Here is a 22,115-nt window from a genome sequence, read left to right as displayed (position 1 = left end):
TCAATCATTCAGATTTTATTTAGATTGTTCAGGTTCACCATAAGAAATAGGGGTGCACCCAGCTTAGATAAGTCATCTCAGACAGATCCAGCTCAGAGAGGCCCAGCTCCTGAGCTCCCATCAGCAGCAGGTATTAATTTAAAATGGAAAATTCATTTCTTCATGCAAAAATATCGTATTGCATCAATTTCTTCCCCGAATTAAACCGAATCGTTTCAAACTGTCATTAGAGAAGCACATCCTTAATGAAATGATTTTTGAACAAAGCTAACAATTTTTTAGTGTGTACTGTTACAGAGTAATTGGTGTGAACAGTTTCAGGTTGCCTACTTTCTGGACAGTTCTCCAGGTTGTGATGATAAAGATTAAGCTTGGCGGTATACCGTATATATGGTATACAGGGGGTATTTTGAAATAGCCAAGGGATGCTTTTTTAATACCGTCAATACCGTAGAAACCAAGTTTTTCAATAAATTGTAATATGAATATCATTAGGGGCCACCCGAGTTGCGCAGTGGTCTAAGGCACTGCATCACAGTGCTAGCTGTGCCACTAGAGATCCTGGTTCGAATCCAGGCTCTGTCGCACCCGGCAGTGCGGCTTGGCTGGGTTGTGTTTCGGGGGATGCACGGCTCTCTCCCGAGTCCGTACAGGAGTTGCAGCGATGAGACAAGACTAACTACAAATTGGATTGGAAATTGGGGAGAAAAAGGGGTAAAAGTAAAAAAATATATATAAAAAATACACTGCTCAAAAAAATAAAGGGAACACTTAAACAACACAATGTAACTCCAAGTCAATCACACTTCTGTGAAATCAAACTGTCCACTTAGGAAGCAACAGTGATTGACAATAAATTTCACATGCTGTTGTGCAAATGGAATAGACAACAGGTGGAAATTATAGGCAATTAGCAAGACACCCCCAATAAAGGAGTGGTTCTGCAGGTGGGGACCACAGACCACTTCTCAGTTCCTATGCTTCCTGGCTGATGTTTTGGTCACTTTTGAATGCTGGTGGTGCTTTCACTCTAGTGGTAGCATGAGACGGAGTCTACAACCCACACAAGTGGCTCAGGTAGTGCAGCTCATCCAGGATGGCACATCAATGCGAGCTGTGGCAAGAAGGTTTGCTGTGTCTGTCAGCGTAGTGTCCAGAGCATGGAGACGCTACCAGGAGACAGGCTAGTACATCAGGAGATGTGGAGGAGGCCGTAGGAGGGCAACAACCCAGCAGCAGGACCGCTACCACCACCTTTGTGCAAGGAGGAGCAGGAGAAGCACTGCCAGAGCCCTGCAAAATGACCTCCAGCAGGCCACAAATGTGCAAGTGTCTGTTCAAACGGTCAGAAACAGACTCCATGAGGGTGGTATGAGGGCCCGACATCCACAGGTGGGGGTTGTGCTTACAGCCCAACACTGTGCTGGACGTTTGGCATTTGCCAGAGAACACCAAGATTGGCAAATTCGCCACTGGCGCCCTGTGCTCTTCACAGATGAAAGCAGGTTCACACTGAGCACGTGACAGACGTGACAGAGTCTGGAGATGCCGTGGAGAATGTTCTGCTGCCTGCAACATCCTCCAGCATGACCGGTTTGACGGTGGGTCAGTCATGGTGTGGGGTGGCATTTCTTTGGGGGGCCGCACAGCCCTCCATGTGCTCGCCAGAGGTAGCCTGACTGCCATTAGGTACCGAGATGAGATCCTCAGACCCCTTGTGAGACCATATGCTGGTGCGGTTGGCCCTGGGTTCCTCCTAATGCAAGACAATGCTAGACCTCATGTGGCTGGAGTGTGTCAGCAGTTCCTGCAAGAGGAAGGCATTGATGCTATGGACTGGCCCGCCCGTTCCCCAGACCTGAATCCAATTGAGCACATCTGGGACATCATGTCTCGCTCCATCCACCAACGCCACGTTGCACCACAGACTGTCCAGGAGTTGGCGGATGCTTTAGTCCAGGTCTGGGAGGAGATCCCTCAGGAGACCATCCGCCACCTCATCAGGAGCATGCCCAGGCGTTGTAGGGAGGTCATACAGGCACGTGGAGGCCACACACACACTACTGAGCCTCATTTTGACTTGTTTTAAGGACATTACATCAAAGTTGGATCAGCCTGTAGTGTGGTTTTCCACTTTAATTTTGAGTGTGACTCCAAATCCAGACCTCCATGGGTTGATAAATTGGATTTCCATTGATTATTTTTGTGTGATTTTGTTGTCAGCACATTCAACTATGTAAAGAAAAAAGTATTTAATAAGATTATTTCTTTCATTCAGATCTAGGATTATGTTGTTTAAGTGTTCCCTTTATTTTTTTGAGCAGTATATTATATTATTAATTTTCATCTGATGACAACAGAAGTGGAACACTATTTGGCTGCTCCTCTCCCATCTTCTCCATGCAGAGCAGGCAGGCCCGTTGCCCTTGCAACTCCAGACTTCACACAGACACAGCGTGCACACATGCTGCTTCAGATCCAGTAATGTTCTTCCTTCAGAAAAGCTTGTGTCAAAACTTTGTTCATTTGCACATTGTCTCTCGTTCACATTCACTTGTAAATATCCAAACTCACCAAACTCACCAGCTCCTACCTACATAATGTATAACTTTATAAGCTGGAATGCCTGTCTTTGCAATTCGTTTATTTTCATTTACGCTTGTTATCATATTTAGCGAGCAGCCTTCATGGAAATTCGTTATTACTTGTGCTCATTTTGTTTTCATTCTGTTGATAGATGCCCAATGGGAATTTTTGCAGGGTTTTTTGACACCCCTTTGTGTACTAAGCCGGGAATACCGTAAATGCCGGTATGAGAGAAGTACGGTGTGACGATATGAACATCTGGATACTGCCCCACCCTAATAGAGATGTTAATACGGACAGTGATTTCGACACAGCACCAAGCTGAAAGGAGCTCAGGGAATTCTGGGAAGCTGAGAGAGACTTTGAGGACAGAGAAAACAAACCTGTCCTAAGCCAGATAAATGTCTAACTGTAAAGCTACAAACTTGTCACGCCCTGACCATAGAGAGCCCTCGGGGTTCTCTATGGTGTTTTAGGTCAGGGCGTGACTAGGGGGGTTTCTAGTTATTATATTTCTATGTTGATGTGTGTGTATGGTTCCCAATTAGAGGCAGCTGAATATCGTTACGTCTAATTGGGGACCATACTTAGTGTGTCCTTTTTCCCACCTGCTATGTGGGATATTGTTTTGTATGAGTGCCTATGTGCGCTACGTATTTCACCATCGTTATATCTTTGTTGTTTTGGAAGTTTCACTATCATTAAAATGTGGAACTCTACTCACGCTGCGCCTTGGTCCAATTATTCATACGATGGTCGTGACAGAATATCCCACCTAAACAGGACCAAGCAGCGTGCCCAGGAGGTGAAGGAGAGTTGGTCATGGGAAGAGATACTAGGTGGATGCGAGACCCTTCCTTGGCGGGAGTCGCCAAGGATTAAAGGAGGACAGCGACAATGCCAGGGTCCGCGGCCACAAACAACCCAAGAGCAACCCTACGTTTTTTGGGGGGGGGGTCACAAGGGGTGGTTGGCCGAGCCTAGTAGAGAGCCAGAGACCATGGGAGTCGATGGAGCAGTTTGAGGAGGGATATCGGAGAGAGATGTTGGCTAGGAGTATGCTGCAGCGCAGGCGTTTTGAGGAGCGTGTCATCAGTCCGGTTCAACCTGTGCCGGCTCCACGCACTCGCCCTGAAGAGTGGTGCAACCTGTGCCGGCTCCACGCACCAGGCCTCCAGTGCGCCTCCCCAGCCCGGTTGCCCGGTGCAACCTGTGCCGGCTCCACGCACCAGGCCTCCAGTGCGCCTCCCCAGCCCGGTACGTCCTGTGCCGGCTCCCCGCACTCGCCCTGAAGAGTGTGTCACCAGCCCGGTGCAACCTGTGCCGGCTCCACGCACCAGGCCTCCAGTGCGCCTCCTCAGCCCGGTACATCCTGTGCCAGCTCCCCGCACTCGTCCTGAGGAGTGTGTCATCAGTCCGGTGCAACCTGTGCCGGCTCCACGCACCAGGCCTCCAGTGCGCCTTCCCAGCCCGGTATGTCCTGTGCCTGCTCCCCGCACTCGTCCACCAGTGCGTGTGTACAGTCCGGAGTCTCCAGCGACGGTCCAGAGCTTCCAGCAACGGTTCACAGTCCAGAGCTTCCAGTGACGGTCCACGGCCCGGAGCTTCCTGCGCCGGTGCCATGGCCAGAGCCTTCCACTGCACCGATGCCCAGTCCAGGCACGGTGTCCAGTCCCGCTCCATGGCCAGAGCCTTCCTCTGCACCGGTGCTCAGTCCAGGCACGGCGTCCAGTCCCGCTCTATGGTCGGAGCCTTCCTCTGCGCCGGTGCTCAGTCCAGGCACGGCGTCCAGTCCCACTCCATGGCCGGAGCCTTCCTCTGCGCCGGTGCCCAGTCCAGGCACGGCGTCCAGTCCCGCTCCATGGCCGGAGCCTTCCTCTGCGCTGGTGCCCAGTCTGGGCACGGCGTTCAGCCCCGCTCCATGGCCGGATCCGCGGTCTGAGCGGGTGCTACGTCCCAGACCGGATCCGCCACCGACGCTAGTTGCCCACCCTAACTCTCCCCATCTAGTTTCAGGTTTTGCGGTCGGAGTCCACACCTTTGGTGGGGGGGTACTGTCACACCCTGACCATAGAGAGCCCTCTGGGTTCTCTATGGTGTTTTAGGTCAGGGCGTGACTAGGGGGGTTTCTAGGTATTATATTTCTATGTTGGTGACAAAACTGCCCCAGTAACCTCTGAACTCTTAGCTTGCTTCAGGATGCCTTCAGAATAGACATCCATCCAGATGAGAGACTCAACACGAAGATCGGCCAGCCTCGTCAAAAACAATAGCATCTTCACAATCACAACTACACAACGTGCCCTGCCTTTGACCGATTCAACTCCAGTTCAGCATGCGACACAGACAGAAGGCTCTCAGATGATTCACAGACAGAAGGCTCTCAGAAATGTCTCAACCGTCGACGGAACTTCAAATTGGGGAAATGTCCAACCAAACACCCCCATCCCCTCCCTCCCTCCCACCTCATTCTCCAAAACAAAATGGGACAGACAGTTAATGACGAAGCTGGCAGCCGCACAGCTTTTCAACTGTAACCGCATCATGGGTGAAAATGAAATTGATTTGAAAATCCTGGTCCTGCCAGGGCAGAAGCAGAGAGGATTATGTGGTGATTGTACTAATGCTGTGTGTCCCCGGTCTCCCTGGCTTTGAATCAGGTCAGTACCCCATCAGAGCAGTGCTGGACAGCACCGTGAGAGATGCTAAAAGGCCTGGAGAGGCTATAAACTGTAAAAAACCTGCACTCAGTCTGATGATTTGTTGAGCGATAGGGACCCTCCGGGGGCAAAACATGTGAAATTGTGTAGCACAGTTTTTCTCCTTATGAAATTTCAGCCAATTTTTTTCCCCATTTAAAATGTGACAACGCTTGTGAAATGGTTGTGGAATGTATAAGCATAGTAATAGTTGCAAAACTTTACTATTTGTTATTTATGCTAAATACTTCTACAATAGAATTTGGAAATAACAGGAACACATTAACCATTTGACCTATCCAAAGTAATAGAATTCAATTTTTTCACAACAGGACGCAAGACCCATACATGTCTCATAACTGAATTATGCAAATGTTTTCATATTTCCAGAACAGATTTGGTTTCGTTTCCATCATCTATGCCATCTATGGTGCCCGGTGATGTCCTCTGAGGGTCACTTGCCAAGGATTCCTGGTAGTGCTTTAAGCCCTTATGAACATTACAGTACTGGAGATGAACACTTAGAGTAAGTGCCCTCCTTCCGAGTATGCTAACGAACTACTTATCAATAACTGCTCTTCCAAATTGAAAATCCATGTTTGGAGTCAATGACTCGGCAATTGTTAGAGGTAATAAGGGGGGATATATACAGTCATAACAACACAACCACATTACTCTAATAGATTTAATGGAACTTTTGCACTTGAAAAAAATTTGCCCAAGAAAAGTGAACACACAGATAACAGACAGGATAATCAGTCTGGTATTTATATGATCAATGTGCAGTTCTTAAAGAGAACAATGAAAATGCGTTTTCTATACTGATGTTATGCAAATGAGCATAATCTCTTAACTGTGAGGTTTGTATTTGGATTGGGATCCGTGAGTCAACAGTTAAGCCATTCACTTTCTACTGGGATCAATAGCAGCTAGTATTGTAAGCAACACTTAAACAATTCTCTGTTGTAAATCCTAAAACAAATCAGAGGCAATCTTTTTGTAAATCCCACCACAAACTTAAACTAAAACAGCCTGTTCATTATAATGAGAATTGACAACACTCCAACACTTCATCTGGAGAGAGGTTTGGGTGTGTTTCAGTAACCTTTAAAACAAATAACATTAAACGAGCTAGAAAGTTCTCTATCCTTCCATACACTTGGAACTATGCCCCTGAATTACATGGAAACAGTATTGAGTAGGTAACATTTATCTGTTTTTATCCTCAAAAGAATGTCTGACTTACTGTAGATAGCTCATATTCTTGGCACTGATATACTTACAACTATACAGCATAGAAGAAAAATTTTGTTTTGACAACACATGTTCCCGGAAGATGTCAAATAAAATCAAACGTGAGCTGAAGTATACTCTGAGAAGATAGTAATTTCCTAAATAACGTCACATCATCCTTTCAAGGCCACATTCGCCATCAAACCACAATGTCTTCCAGCCTGATCCTGATCCGATGCATGTGAGACCATATTAAAGCTACAGTTTGGGATTCGAAAAACAACAAAATGGCGAGCCCGCCACATGTTTTGGTATACAGCTGAGGGATGAGGCTGGGGAAATGTAACATTTTTATATGTATATGTCAATAATAATTGAAATAGCCATTGACAGGATTCCCAGATCACAAATTGTAGATATAAAAAGCTACACAGGGTCTGCTATGTCGGCACATCTCAATGAGAACTCGCCTCACATGTCTGATATCTGAACCCAGCAGGGTTAAACCCACTGAGCCTTTCATAGCTGAATTGAAATGGGATATTCGGGTGTCTGTGACAACGGGCCTAAGGGCAAAACACAAGCCCACAATGATCTCCAACCAAATTCTACGAGACGGAGTGGATATTGTCAAATCAATGATAATTGACCTGCCGAAGAGCAATCACAGTGTCTGTGCCATTAATGCTTTAATAAGCAATTGTCAATTTTCTGCACTTCTCCCACATCAGAACGCACCCTGAAGGCCACGGGACTGCCAACAAGTGAGAAAGCAATTAAAAAGTAAAGCATTGTGACATGGAAATGCTGCAAAGGGATACAAAATAACTTAAGAGATGCAGCCGTGATTCACTTTGACTGAGAGGGTTACATTTGGGTTGTTGAGCTGGTATCAATCTCAAAGTGGTTCAGAATGTAGGACATTTTCACTGCGATCTAAATGTTTGGGGATGTAACAAGACGTTTGGGACATGAATTAAGTTGAATCATGCAGAGAAGAAAATGTTCAATTGGTATTAATCAGCCAAAGACGTCAATAAATCGTAATCAGCATGATTCTAAGTCACAGTGGAACTATACAGTACCTCATCTAAAGAATGCGTCGACATAGACTACTGTACTAATACATTCATGTTATGTGAATCTCATCTCATGTGATGAGACTGACTTAAACAGTTTTAGGGTTTAACAGATTAACTCTGAGCTGCTAGCCAAGCACATGAGGTTAAAGGTAAATAGTTGCTAAAGCTAATGTTATACAACAGAGGTTTACTATTGCACACCAAGCATGTACAGTATAAAGGTATTATTCTACAATTGATTACACCTGGAAATTCAAATAACCTTCACAAAACCCTTATTTTAATCAATATTAAAGGGCGGATGTTGAGAAAGGCCAATTAGTTTGGTAATTTGTCTTGCATGTGTTATGAGGCCCTTTTTCTTTCTCATCTTAGGGACATTGTTACTAGCACACCACAGCTACTGGGTAACAAAATAGTTTCATTAAGGGTTCAGCTCCACCTATGCCTGTAATGTCATGACTAAGCTGCAGGCATCGGTAATGGAGTCACGGCTATATTATTTCTCTAGGCCACGGATATCGCAACAGCATGACAAAACCAGCTTATGGAATCAAACAGGCTACACTTTCTCAAGCAACAAATGACTACCCTGAGGGCCGCCCCTGAAAGTTCTCTCATAGTGGCCCTTTTTTCTTCTATCAGATTTTTCTGTTGAAACTGGGGAGTGAAACATGCATATTGTTTGGTTGGGCTACAGGGTGCACAACTGCAGTTTGTTGTGTAGTCGTTGATAATTGAGTTAACTACTACAAGGTCAACTTGAAGCCAACTTATGTTCACAAATGTAACTTCAGGAAACATGTTTTAATATTATGCTCAGTGAGTGATCCTGTATGGAAGGACAACAACTAGGCACTGAGCAGAACCTATATTACTGTACAGACCGGGTGAAGGCTAAACTCACTCATAATTGAAGGAAATGAATGCACTGAGTAAACTGAATGACTAGATTTTTAAATGGATATTAATTGCTGAGCCTTAGTAACATTCAACAGTAACTACGTTTGAATTGATTAACTTGATGATCAAGTCATTTAATTGATGGAAGTGATTAGAGAGAGGAAATCCAGTAAGTGGATTATAGGTCCTAAACCTGCTGGGCCTGGCTGTGACAACACCGGAGTGGTCAGCACACCGTTGACCTACAGGTTAGCAATATAGGCTGTAGGCTACCACAGGCTTTGAGATATTCCCATCGTTTTAGTACTGCATCAGCATGAGAGGATCAGGTGAATAGTTCTCTAGACTGAAAGTTAAATGCTTCTCACTTTATTATAACTTTCAATAGGTCTTATGCTGGATCAGACGATGATTATAATTTTTTTTGTACCTTTTATTTAACTAGGTAAGTCAGTTAAGAACTAATTCTTATTTAAAATGATGGCCTACCAAAAGACAAAAGGCCTCCTGTGGGGACAGGGGCTGGGATTAACAGAATGTGACTGGTATTGTTGTATGTGGAGGATGAGGGCTGCAGTAGGTATCTCAGAGAGGGGGGAGTGAGGCCTAAGAGGGTTTTATAAATAAGCATCAACCACTGGGTCTTGCGACAGGTATACAGAGATTACCAGTTTACAGAGGAGTATAGAGTGCAGTGATGTGTATAGATGAGTATAGAGTGCAGTAAGGAGCATTGGTGGTAAACCTGATGGCCGAATGGTAAAGTACATCTAGCCACTCGAGAGCACCCTTAACTGCCGATCTATAAATGATGTCTCCGTAATCTAGCATGGGTAGGATGGTCATCTGAATCAGGGTTAGTTTGCCAGCTGAGGTGAAAGAGGAGCAATTACAATAGAGGAAACCAAGTCTAGATTTAACCTTAGGCTGCAGCTTTGATATGTGCTGAGAGAAGGACAGTACCGTCTAGCCATACTCCCAAGTACTTGTAGGAGGTGACTACCTCAAGCTCTAAACCCTCAGAGGTAGTAATCACACCTGTGGGGAGAGAGGCATTCTTCTTACCAAACCACATGACCTTTGTTTTAGAGGTGTTCAGAAGAAGGTTAAGCGCAGCGAAAGCTTGTTGGACACCAAGAAAGCTTTGTTGTAGAGCGTTTAACACAAAATCCAGAGAGGGGCCAAAATGATGATGATGTTGATCTGTACAATCCCTCACACCTTACAGACAATAACTGCTACAATTAATGAAATGGTACTGTGATATACATTTTCAGGTCTAGAGACACTGGATAGTTCTTGAATTCATGTCTTCAATATAATATCTGAATGTGATTTGCCCTTAGAACATGATTGTGTGCTCTGATACAGTCTTATGTAGGAGAAAAGGCAAGCATATTCTACTGTGTATTAGTTCAAGTGCATTGATACACTATATATACAAAAGTTTGTGGACTGAAACGTCTAGAAGCAACAACGGCTCAGCCGCAAAGTGGTAGGCCACACAAACTCACAGAATGGGACCTCCGAGTGCTGAAGCACGTAGCGCGTGAAAATCATCTGCCCGGTTAGCAACACTCATTACCGAGTTCCAAACTGCCTCTGGAAGCAACATCAGCGCAAGAACTGTTAGTCTGGAGCTTCATGAAATGGGTTTCCAAGGCCGAGCAGCCGCACACAAGCCTGGATCACCATGCGCAATGCCAAGCGTCGGCTGGAGTGGTGTAAAGGTCACCGCCATTGGACTCTGGAGCAGTGGAAAGGTGTTGTCTGGAGTGATGAATCACGCTTCACCATCTGGTAGACCGACAGACAAATCTTGGTTTGGCAGATGCCAGGAAAACGCTACCTGTCCCAATGCATAGTGCCAACTGTAAAGTTTGGTGGAGGAGGAATAATGGTCTCGGGCTCTTTTTTATGGTTCGGGCTAGGCCCCTTAGTTCCAGTGAAGGGAAATCTTAACGCTACAGCATGCAATGACATTCTAGACGATTCTGTGCTTGGGGAAGGCCCTTTCCTGTTTCAGCATGACAATGCCCCCATGCACAAAGTGAGGTCCATACAGAAAGGGTTTGTCGAGGTTGGTGTGGAAGAACTTGACTGGCCTGCACAAGGCCCCGAGCTCAACCCCATCGAACACTTTTGGGATGAACTGGAACGCAGACTTCGAGCCAGGCCTAATCGCCCAACATCAGTGCCGACCTCACCAATGCTCATGGCTGAACGGAAGTAAGTTCCCGCTGCAATGTTCCAACATCTATTGGAAAGCCTTCCCATAAGAGTGGAGGCTGTTATAGCAGCAAAGGGCGACTAACTCCATATTAATGCCCATGATTTTGGAATGAGATGTTCGACGAGCGGTCACATTTTACATTTACATTTTAGTCATTTAGCAGACGCTCTTATCCAGAGCGACTTACAAATTGGTGCATTCACCTATAATATCCAGTGGAACAACCACTTTACAATAGTGCATCTAAATCTTTTAAGGGGGGGGTTAGAAGGATTACTTTATCCTATCCCAGGTATTCCTTGAAGAGGTGGGGTTTCAGGTGTCTCCGGAAGGTGGTGATTGACTCCGCTGTCCTGGCGTCGTGAGGGAGCTTGTTCCACCATTGGGGTGCCAGAGCAGCGAACAGTTTTGACTGGGCTGAGCGGGAACTGTGCTTCCTCAGAGGTAGGGAGGCGAGCAGGCCAGAGGTGGATGAACGGAGTGCCCTTGTTTGGGTGTAGGGCCTGATCAGAGCCTGAAGGTACGGAGGTGCCGTTCCCCTCACAGCTCCGTAGGCAAGCACCATGGTCTTGTAGCGGATGCGAGCTTCGACTGGAAGCCAGTGGAGAGAGCGGTCACGGTCATGTAGGGTATGTATAGAGAACATATAACAGCTTGGCATGCAGAGGCGCTGTAGGGCAATACAGCACAGTAGGGGTGTGTCTGGGTCAATGATTCCCAAACTCTATAGACAACCCGTCAGCGAATATACAACAATACTCTCTTTGCCTCTGTCTGGTGCAGTGTGTGTGCACCTCACAATGGGTACAACACCTAATATTGCTCTATAAAGATCCGATTGCTCTCATTTAACATTACACAAAAATAAAAATATCATACATAACATCACTTTTCCTCCAAACTACTTTTCAGACATAACAGTCATAATGGTTAATTCTTTACCATGTAGGCTATGCCAGAAATAAACTCTACATTAGCATACTTTTCAATTCAGTGGTTAAAAAAAATCAGCAAGTGTGTGAGGGAGAGTGAGTTAGAGAGAGAAATATTGTTGTTGTGACTTGCATAGACCCCTCCAAATAATTTGTTTTTGGGAGGGGGAGGGGTGGTCCTAGCCCCTCACTGACCTGCTCGTCCAAAGACGCATGGCTGTGACCACGTGACTAATGACATCTGTGTCCAACAACAACATAATAGCTTTAAATTGACAGCTTGCATTGTCTGGGAGGTGATTAACTATAGGCTAAAACTACTCCCGACAAAAAAAGGCACAAAGACACGATGGATTCCATCCTCAGTGAAGCTTTTATGGCGCTTTGCACTTATTTTTCATAACCGGGTGATTTGGGACTGTTGTGCAATTCGGAAAATCAAACTGCGTTGTTATGTATTGTATGCTACCCAACACAGCCCTTGCCTCTCCGACATTGAAAAGAGTAGCCTCCTATAATCCGCGGCTTCATCATCTCTGGGCGATTTCATGACGCACTTAACGTTTTCAGTGATTTCCAATGAATACCAGGGCACTGTCGTTTAAGTTAGGCTACATCATTATTTTGCAGTTTGGGGATGATAATGTGACTGTGGCATAGACTACATAGTAGACTAGGCTATAGAGCTATATCAAATCGCATATCAGATCAAATAATTCACTTGAAATCCTCCCTTCCAAAAAAAGCATATTTTTATCACTACATTTCTCATCCGAAAGAGGCTATTTTTTATCATATAATACCCTATTGATGAGTATTTAACTTAGTTGATGTCCTATACAATTTAAAACACGTGACATTTCAATATTTTGAATTAGATCACATTAGGCATCAGTAGCCTACACATTCGTGAACGTGCCAATTGAATCAGTGATAATTTCATTCCATGCTGGTTCTATGCACTGCAGACAAAACTCAGCATCACTTGGAGGCTGCGAACAAATGGAAAGTTGAGTTTGAGACCTACCTGATAACCGCTGTATCACCCTGACGAATAGTAATGTTGTCGGTCGCTCGCTGCATATCCACACTTCGGACGGGGAACCCTGTGGGAATAAGACACAGGAGTCTGAAAAAAGAAGCCTGCAATTGCCTCCAACACGGTCTCCTTCCGACCAGCATTTCCTAACCGGACGCGCAGAGATCCGAGAGAAAGTGTTTGGACTTTAAAAGGGAATTGAAGTGGCGCTCCGACCCTTGGCAATATCCTACTCCACGCCAAAGTGTGACTAAGGGCTTCTATGATGTTGAGGAAGATAAATATGCGTTGAAATAACGAAAACAAAATGGCTTGGAGGAAAACATATATTCCGTAAACCCTCTCTGCATGCGCTGTATTCCACTGTGCGTTCTGCTCCCGCGTAAAGGCAGCGATGAGCAGGCAGCAGAGTTCTTTAGAGGTGGGGAGGAAATTCAAACCTCTCCAGTCACCAGCGCCTCTCACTCTAGCGCTCTCTCTATCCGATTACCCCACCCCCGTTAATACATCGCACTGCTGCCCCCTTCACGAGAGTTTGATGCGCCCTTATTGGTTGTCACGACAACAGCACCAGCTGAGGTCCCTTTCTGCTAGACTCAACTGCGGTCGGCAGCTGAGAGAGGAAAGTCATTGGCTATGTGTCGAAGTAAATGCCTCGCTTGTTGTTCAAGGTCCACAAGTTAAGACTACATGCCAACATGGTCATGATATGACCCAAAGAAATTATAAGCAAAATGTAGTTATTAAAATTATATTCATGGGCATACAGGTTCACATTTGAATTGATTGATGTTTTATTTATTTTTATTTGATAAAATGTGTGTGGGAGACTTTTCAACTGTGTATTAAAAACCTACAGTATTGGATGCATTGTGCTAGCTTTCCCTCATACATAGAAATAGAAAGATAATTGTATTCTAATTCTGTCATTCCATTTCTATGATCCCATATAGCCTACCTCAGGTATTTCAAGAGGACTGTAGGGCTACCAGTATAGCCCAACTATGGAGTGAAATTGCTCAACACTGAAGACCTTGTCGAGCATAGCCGGGTAAGGTAAGGTGACAAGGTGCACAACATCCTTGTGCATCTTGTCACCTTATCTTACCTGGCTATGCACTACCACCTGAACTGAACTCTGACATATAGCCTACATTAGAAAACTATTTTGACTCAAAATATTATTTCCGTGTTCTATTTAGTAAGCCAATGTATTTCATTAAAGGCTACAGAAACATATTCTACAGTGAAGACTTATTTTGGGGAAGATTACTGTTCAGACATTCATTTACTTTTTATCTTTAATACGCTCACTACATGATGAAAGAGCTGATGGGTAAAGTTGTTTATTCTTTATAGGGTCATGCCCAATCTGTCATCATAAAACGGTGTCTAGACACATTGGCTTTGATTTTAACAAGGATGGTAATTACAATCACTTTGGCTGTTACTGGTGCAAGAGTTGCAAGGGCATGCCTTCAACTTCATCAGAAATGTAAATGTGGGGACCGAGCATTTTTTTTTTTATTTCTTGCTAATCAGGAAACAGATTTAATAGGCTGTTTCCTTATGTTCAATCACCCAAAAGCTTATTTAATTGTAAAGTGAAATCAGACAGTTTGCACATTTGATCATAATGAGAAAAATAGTAAACAGCATCAGCATTCACTGCATGCCGTCTTCATCTCCGACATAGAACCTGTGTTTATATCCTGAATAAACACCAGTATTTGTTATTATGATTAATGATCTAATGTAATCCTTTGTTGACCGCCAAAGTAGCTTACAGCAGGGATCATCAACTAGATTCAGCCGTGGGACGTTTTTTTCTTGAGCGGATGGTCAGGGAGCCGGAACATAATTATAAATCATTTGTAGACCGCAAATTGACCGCAAGAAGCCCAAACAGATATAATATTTGATTAAAACATTTGCTTACATTTGAATATGATCACATATACAGTATCTCTCTATTATGCATGGGAATACTTTGGAACAGATTTCCCAAATTAAAATCACTTGGAGCTGATTTTGCAGGTGTTTTTACAGTCTTTTATGTCCAACAATTACAAAATAGCTCAAAAACCTGGTGGGCAAAATTCAGCCAGTTGGGGAACCCTGGCCTATAAGAACAGTCTGTGTTTCAGACAAATTGTGAGGAATAGCACTAAAACACACTTGGCTTCTCAGTTTTAGCATCAGCAGCATGCTGCAATGAGGCTTCAGTGTGAGATTAGCCCAGAATGGAGCTGCATCTGTGAGAGATTGGAGGGAATTATGAGCATAATTAATATGGGACAGTTTATGGAAGTGCTAATACTAGTGCATTAGAGGGAGCACTAAAATGCTTTCCGCTGTGGATCCTCCCTCATGCTTCCTAGAACAGAATGTCAAACTCCATCTTCCTTTACGAAAAGCAACTGAGAAGTTTTAGCAAGATAGAATAGTTTGCACATGGTCAAGCTCTATGCACACTCAGGCCCATTGATTTTTTTAGTATGGATAAACTCTTCTATTCATATTCAGAGCCAGATTAATTAAGCATGTGCACTGCATATGTACTTTTTATTTGCAAGAGAGAATAGGCTACAACATTAAAGTAGATCAATAACACATTCATATTAAGATGATTCATGTTATTCACTCACTCTTGACTTTCATGTTCTAGCTTTGTTTTTACCCTTTTAGTAACACTTTACTTGGCAACTAGTGTCATATCACCTTATGACACAGTCATAACCATGTCATAATATGTCATAACAGCTGAAATAACCTTTCATAACCTGTCATAATATGGTCATAACACTGTCATGACATATATATTTAGGCCGGTTGTGACATATATTGCATTATTTTGTGGCTGGTTATGACACCTACATAAGAGTGTCAAAACCTACCACACAAGGCAAAACATTCCGTTACACCATAGCTTACTTGTTAACAGTATGTTTATGTTATATAACATTTGCTGGAATTGACCATATGAAATTACCATTGTAATTTCACACAACTTGATGTCAGACATGAACCTCCCCCAATGCTCTGTTGCTGATGACGGAGATGAATGCAGGATCAGATTTCAGGAGCAGGACAAGACACCCTCTTTTTGATTGATGACTGAGATAAGGGCATGTACGTGATAGGCCTATCTGGCTTATATGATTATCATGATTATGATGGTGATGATACTTCTTGACAGTGTCATAAAGTGTATATTCTTAGTCCAAGTAAAGTGACACAGGATGGTCATAACGCTTCATGAATGTGTTATAAAGTGCATTTTCTGCAAGTTATTTAAAATATGATGAAAAAAACCAGGACCGTAAGAAATTCATTACAACAACAACAAAGGACTTAAGAAACAAACTTTCAAATGAAAGGAGACTTCTTGCCAGGGAAAAAACACCTTTGAATAAATGTGAGTTTTGACACTCTTATGTAGGTGTCATAACCAGCCATAAAATATCGCAATATATGTCACAACAGTGTAAATATATGGGTCATGACTATATTATGACAAGTTATGTCAGCTGTCATGACATATGACACGGTTATGATCGTGTCATAACGTGTTAGGACGCTGGGTGTCAAGTAAAGTGTTACTGTTATTTTTCTTATTCTCCTCTGAAAAAGATAGTTTTTGCACTGGTACAAAATGTGTAAGTTAATTAGGTCCCAAATATCCCATTGAAACATTATGCTCATAGCCATAAGCCTTTCACTGATGCAACATGGGCAAGATAATTTAGAGCTACAACCCCTCTCTTTTCCTCCCTCACAGTCTGTACATTATCCTACTGCATTAGCATTATCCTACTGCAGTACAGTGACGTGACTGAGCACCAAGAACACAGAGAGAAGACCGGGAGAGAGAACTCCCCTCCTCCCTTCCTCTCCTCCTTCTTTACCCACCATACCGTCAACATATGATATGGTTACTGTTCATCTATATTCCAAGCCTGAACGCTGCCCTCGACCACACACTAGACTAGAGAAACCCACTCAGCCCTTCCTCACACAGACCACCCCACTCTTCCCCACATACTGTACACTGCTGAAAGAAAGAAGACTGACAGAACTAGTTCCATGGCACTGTGCTGCTCCAAGCTCAGGCGATACCAGAGGGGTATTGAAACACTGGAAAGCCCTGTTGTATGTTGGGAACGACATACTGTACTATGCAAATCACGTTGTAATACAGTATGAATTGTACTAGCGAGTGAATTTAGATGTTAAAGGTACAGTATGCATAATTATAAGTCCACATGCATGAAGGATAGCAATTTAGAGGCATTCTAGAGATGAGAAAAACAACCGTTATCCTACTCAGCATATTTATGCTTACTCATAACATGCAGCATGGTGGAGATTTGTCATGACTATCACTATTTGCACCATGTTGTCACTCCACATGTCTGGAGAAAGTATTGTTCCTCTGTCTTTGAACAAACTGTTATTGGGTAAGAGCAGAATGTAGTGAGATAACACTGAGTGAGTGAACTGTATTGAGAGAACTAGAACCTGAAATGAGGTCCATTTAAAGCCTGCTAAGCTGAACAAAGAGTTTCTGTTATCCCCTCATTAAACAATCCCCCTCTTCAAAATGACAAACTCAAAAATATTGGAGAAGCAATTCCAGGTAAAAAGGGTTCATCATTATTGAACTCTGCAAGGCATGATTCTTCATGAACTCTGTAGGGTAACCTGATTATAAACACAAATGGTTCTAGGACCATTACTGAACTTTGGGTGATCAATGAGGCATTCTCACCCCTGAGATCATACTATTACCTAACTTACTATGGCCCGTGTCAAAAAGGAAAAGTGAACATTAACGAACACGCCCACCGACAGTGTGTTCTGATTAATTTCATTCTCTTTGTGGGGAAAAAAAGAGTGGATGCATAATTTACCTTGACATTCCCGTCATACGTGAGCTCCTGGCAGCGAAATGCAGGATATGCAGGAAAAAGGATACGGCACCTGCACTCAGCAATATATCACAGGAGGAACACAATGAATTACATCTTTGCCTGATGAGCCGTTTGTCAGCAAAACTCAAGCTGGCAGCAAAGATAATAAAAGAGAATGGGCACAAAGAATGGCAATGTTGTGCTCAAAGTGGTGATTGACCTCCTTTTAGGGTTTCTGATGAGGGAGAAACCTTGTTAAGCCCTCAACTAGTACTGAATTCCAAATCAATTGCCTTGGCATGACTGTAAGATATTGCTGGAAGTACCAGATTGATCCTGTTCAGGATCAGGTAAAAGGCTGGGTGGTATTTTTGCCATATTATTTACAGCTATCCAATTGTTTCAGATCTACAGGAATGCGTAGGAAGTATGGGCTAGGCATACATTTAGAATTCAGCAAAAATGTGGTTTGCTGTTAGTGTAAAACTCTGCTTATTTGGTGAAGTTTCCTCTGTTGTCAAATGTTGTCCAGTGAGTCATGAGATATTTATGCTGACTTCAGTGCTGATAATGTCCCAACTGATAATATTCAAACGCATGGCGAGCAAGTTTTTTAAAATTCCCAGCAGTATAGATTGATTATATACCAAGCCAAAATAAGCATATTGTTTGTGTAGTACTGGGATCCAAACATCAGTCACACTAATGTGTTCTCTGTTAACAGATTTCCTTAAATATTTGGCTTGGCAAAAGCTATCATGGTTTCTCGACAAATACTTTGCTTCACGCATGGAATAAACACCCCAAAAACTATTTGGTCAACATAGCTAGGTTGACAGAGATATTCACCTTCATAAAGATGATCACAATGCAAAAACACAACTCAGAAGTGAATGCTACAGTAATAAGCATATGCATTCATTTTTGTTTTCACACAAGATGATTTTTCCTCAAGCCCTGTATGTATGTCTTTGCTGAAAATCCATGTGCAAAAAAAAGATAACGGTCAGCAAGAAGCCTCTGAATGCTAAAATCCTACACAAGGTTAAAATCCTCACAGACATTATGTAAGGTCTGTGAGGTGAACAGGGACTAAGGTGTGAAAACACTCTGCATTCTCGGATGTATGAACATTCAGATGAATATGCAATTACAAGAATCCCTGCATATTGCACGATTGCTGAAATGATAACTCACATGCAACCGAGAGTCAAATCCATAGTGCACAACCTTCTCCAAGTCAAGGCCAAAAGATTTATGAATTCCGACATCACTGTTCCAACAATGTATTCTGTGATCAAAGGGAATCAAATGCATCTGGTATGGGTCAATCTCCATGCAAATGGTGATCCTGACATTACACCCCATGATTGGAGAAGCTAATCATGCAGCGACTCATTCTGAAGGCGTGACGGTGGGAGTTTGACCTTTCCCAGAGTCTCCACCAACCCTCAGGTCATTCTTTTGCTATTCATTTCACAAACAGGCTGTCCACATAGAGGCGTAGTACATAGATAGAGCAATAGAAAAATGTTGTTTTGAAGGCGAATAGCACAAGAAAAAAGCAACTGAACGCTGCGGTGTCAACAAAGGTGTTGACATACTGTACAGTACACATACTATCATAAAGGTTTCGCTAGTCGTTTATGTTTTATATACTGCAAATTTATATTACTTGTTAGAGACTCAATGCCACAAACAGCCATTGCAGACACTATGTGCGTACACTAGACTCACCTCGTTACAGTACAGTCTTTTAAGACAAACATAGCGACCAAATCAAACTACAAATCTTAAAAGATCCACTGTACCGTTCACTATCTACCTCATAGCCTCATAGCATATCTTATACACCCTATTTTGCCAGCTTGGATTTTGGTTACAATCAACAATTGTTCAATATACCGCTTCAACCAATTTATTTATCAGTTTGCTTCGTTTTTTTTGCCTCTATGTAATGTTCAGCTTAGTGAGTTGTTGTGAGTTCTAACTTTTCTATGGGGCCTCTTTAAACGTAGGGACATGGGAATAGTGGATGACTTGAAGGCAAATCTGTGAAAACACAACAGAAACGTACCACTGCATGAGACTTGAAGGTTACACAGGAAAATGGGATTCTTTTGTTTTTGTTTTGATTGTTGATCTGCAAAAGGTCACTCTGGAGGGAAAAAAATCCCTTGGGATGTACATTTGAATTTAGGCCTAATTCTAGCACATTTCCTCCAAAAACATACACTACAGTTAAAAGGTTTGGGGTTACATAGACATTTCCTTGTTTTTGAAAGAAAAGCACATTTTTTTGTCCATTAAAATGACATCAAATTGATCCCAATACAGTGTAGACATTGTTAATGTTGTAAATGACTATTGTAGCTAGAAATGGCAGATTATTTTTTAATAGAATATCTACATAAGTGTACATAGGCCCATTATCAGCAACCATCACTCCTGTGTTCCAATGGCACATTGTGTTAGCTAATCCAAGTTTATCATTTTAAAAGGCTAATTGATCATTAGAAAACCCTTTTGCAATTATGTTAGCACAGCTGAAAAATGTCGTGATGATTAAAGAAGCAATAAAACTGGCCTTCTTTAGACTAGTTGAGTATCTGGAGCATCAGCATTTATGGGTTCGATTACAGGCTCAAAATGTCCACAAACAAATAACTTTCTTCTGAAACTCGTCAGTCTATTCTTGCTCTGAGAAATGAAGGCTATTCCATACGAGAAATTGCCAAGAAACTGAAGATCTCGTACAACGCTGAGTACTACTCCCTTCACAGAACAGTGCAAACTGTCTCTAACCAGAATAGAAAGAGGAGTGGGAGGCCCCTGTGCACAACTGAGCAAGATGACAAGTACATTAGAGTGTCTAGTTTGAGAAACAGATGCCTCACAAGTCCTGAACTGGCAGCTTCATTAAATAGTACCCGCAAAACACCAGTTTCAACGTCAACAGTGAAGTGGCGACTCCAGGATGCTGGCCTTCTAGGCAGAGTTGCAAAGAAAAAGCCATATCTCAAACTGGCCAATAAAAAGAAAAGATTAAGATAGGCAAAAGAACACAGACACTGGACAGAGGAACTCTGCCTAGAAGGCCAGCATCCCGGATTCGCCTCTTCACTGTTGATGTTGAGACTGGTGTTTTGCGGGTACTATTTAATGAAGCTGCCAGTTGAGGACTTGTGAGGTGTCTGTTTCTCAAACTTGTCACTGTAATATATTTGTCCGCTTGCTCAGTTGTGCACCGGGGCCTCCCACTTCTCTTTCTATTCTGGTTAGAGGCAGTTTGCGCTGTTCTGTGAAGGGAGTAGTACACAGCCCTGTTCGAGATTTTCAGTTTATTGGCAATTTCTTGCATGGAATAGCCTTAATTTCTCAGAACAAGAATAGACTGACGAGTTTCAGAAGAAAGGTGTCACACCCGGATCAGTTTCACCTGTCCTCGTTATTGTCTCCACCCCCTCCAGGTGTCGCTTGTTTTCCCCAGTGTATTTATCCCTGTGTTTCCTGTCTCTCTGTACCAGTTCGTCTTGTATGTTTATCAAGTCAACCAGTGTGTTTTTTCCCTTACTCCTTTTTCTATTCTCCTTTGCTAGTCCACCCGGTCCTGACCCTTGCCTGTTTTCTGGACTCCATGCCCGCCTGCCTGACCATTCTGCCTGCCCTTCGGTACCTCCTGAACTCTGAACTGGTTTTGACCTTTTGCCTGTCCACGACCATTCTCTTGCCTACTCCCTTTGGATTTATTAAACATCTTAAATTCCAACCATCTGCCTCCTGTGTCTACATCTGGGTCTCGCCTTGTGTCATGATAAAAGGTAAAAGGTCTTTGTTTCTAGCCATTTTGTGCCTGAAATCGAATCCACATATGCTGATGCTCCAGATACTCAACTAGTCTAAAGAAGGCCAGTTTTATTGCTTCTTTAATCATCACGACAGTTTTCAGCTGTGCTAACATAATTGCAAAAGGGTTTTCTAATGATCAATTAGCCTTTTAAAATGCTCAACTTGGATTAGCTAACACAACGTGCCATTGGAACACAGGAGGGATGGTTGCTGATAATCGGCCTCTGTACGCCTATGTAGATATTCCATAAAAAATCAGCCGTTTCCAGCTATAGTAATCATTTACAACATTAACAACGTCTACACTGTATTTCTGATCAATTTGATGTTATTTTAATGGACAAAAAATGTGTTTTTCTTTCAAAAACAAGGACATTTTTAAGTGACCCCAAACTTATGAACGGTAGTGTACATATTAACTCAATTACCTCGACATACCTGTATATAGCCTCGTTATTGTTATTTTATTGTTCTACTTTATTTTTACTTTAGTTTATATAGTAAATATTTTCTAAACTCTTAATTTTCTTAACTGCATTGTCGGTTAAGGGCTTGTAAGTAAGCATTTCATGTTAAGGTCCACGCCTGTTGAATTCGGTGCATGTTACAAATAAAATTGTATTTTATTTGTTTCTCACGCCAACAC

The 22,115-nt window shown here is 42.9% G+C and overlaps 1 protein-coding gene across 2 annotated transcripts in view; it reads right to left on the bottom strand.

Annotated features, from left to right (window-relative positions):
* Window positions 1-22,115, bottom strand: part of LOC106612642 (limbic system-associated membrane protein) — a 510,786-nt gene that overhangs the window by 138,792 nt on the left and 349,879 nt on the right. Inside the window, exon 2 of one of the 2 annotated variants that reach the window (XM_014213995.3) lies at window positions 12,696-12,774. In XM_014213995.3, coding sequence (XP_014069470.1) covers window positions 12,696-12,774 — 79 coding nt within the window. Of the gene's footprint in view, window positions 1-12,695; window positions 13,216-22,115 lie in introns of those variants that run through there. The other variant, XM_014213994.3, reaches the window with a different exon arrangement.

This window comes from Salmo salar, chromosome 09, assembly GCF_965601325.2.
Source record: "Salmo salar chromosome 09, fSalSal1, whole genome shotgun sequence".
Classification (NCBI taxonomy): Eukaryota; Metazoa; Chordata; class Actinopteri; order Salmoniformes; family Salmonidae; genus Salmo; species Salmo salar.
The sequence above is the reverse complement of the archived record's forward strand: the minus strand, read 5'-3'. Positions and strand labels throughout refer to the sequence as shown.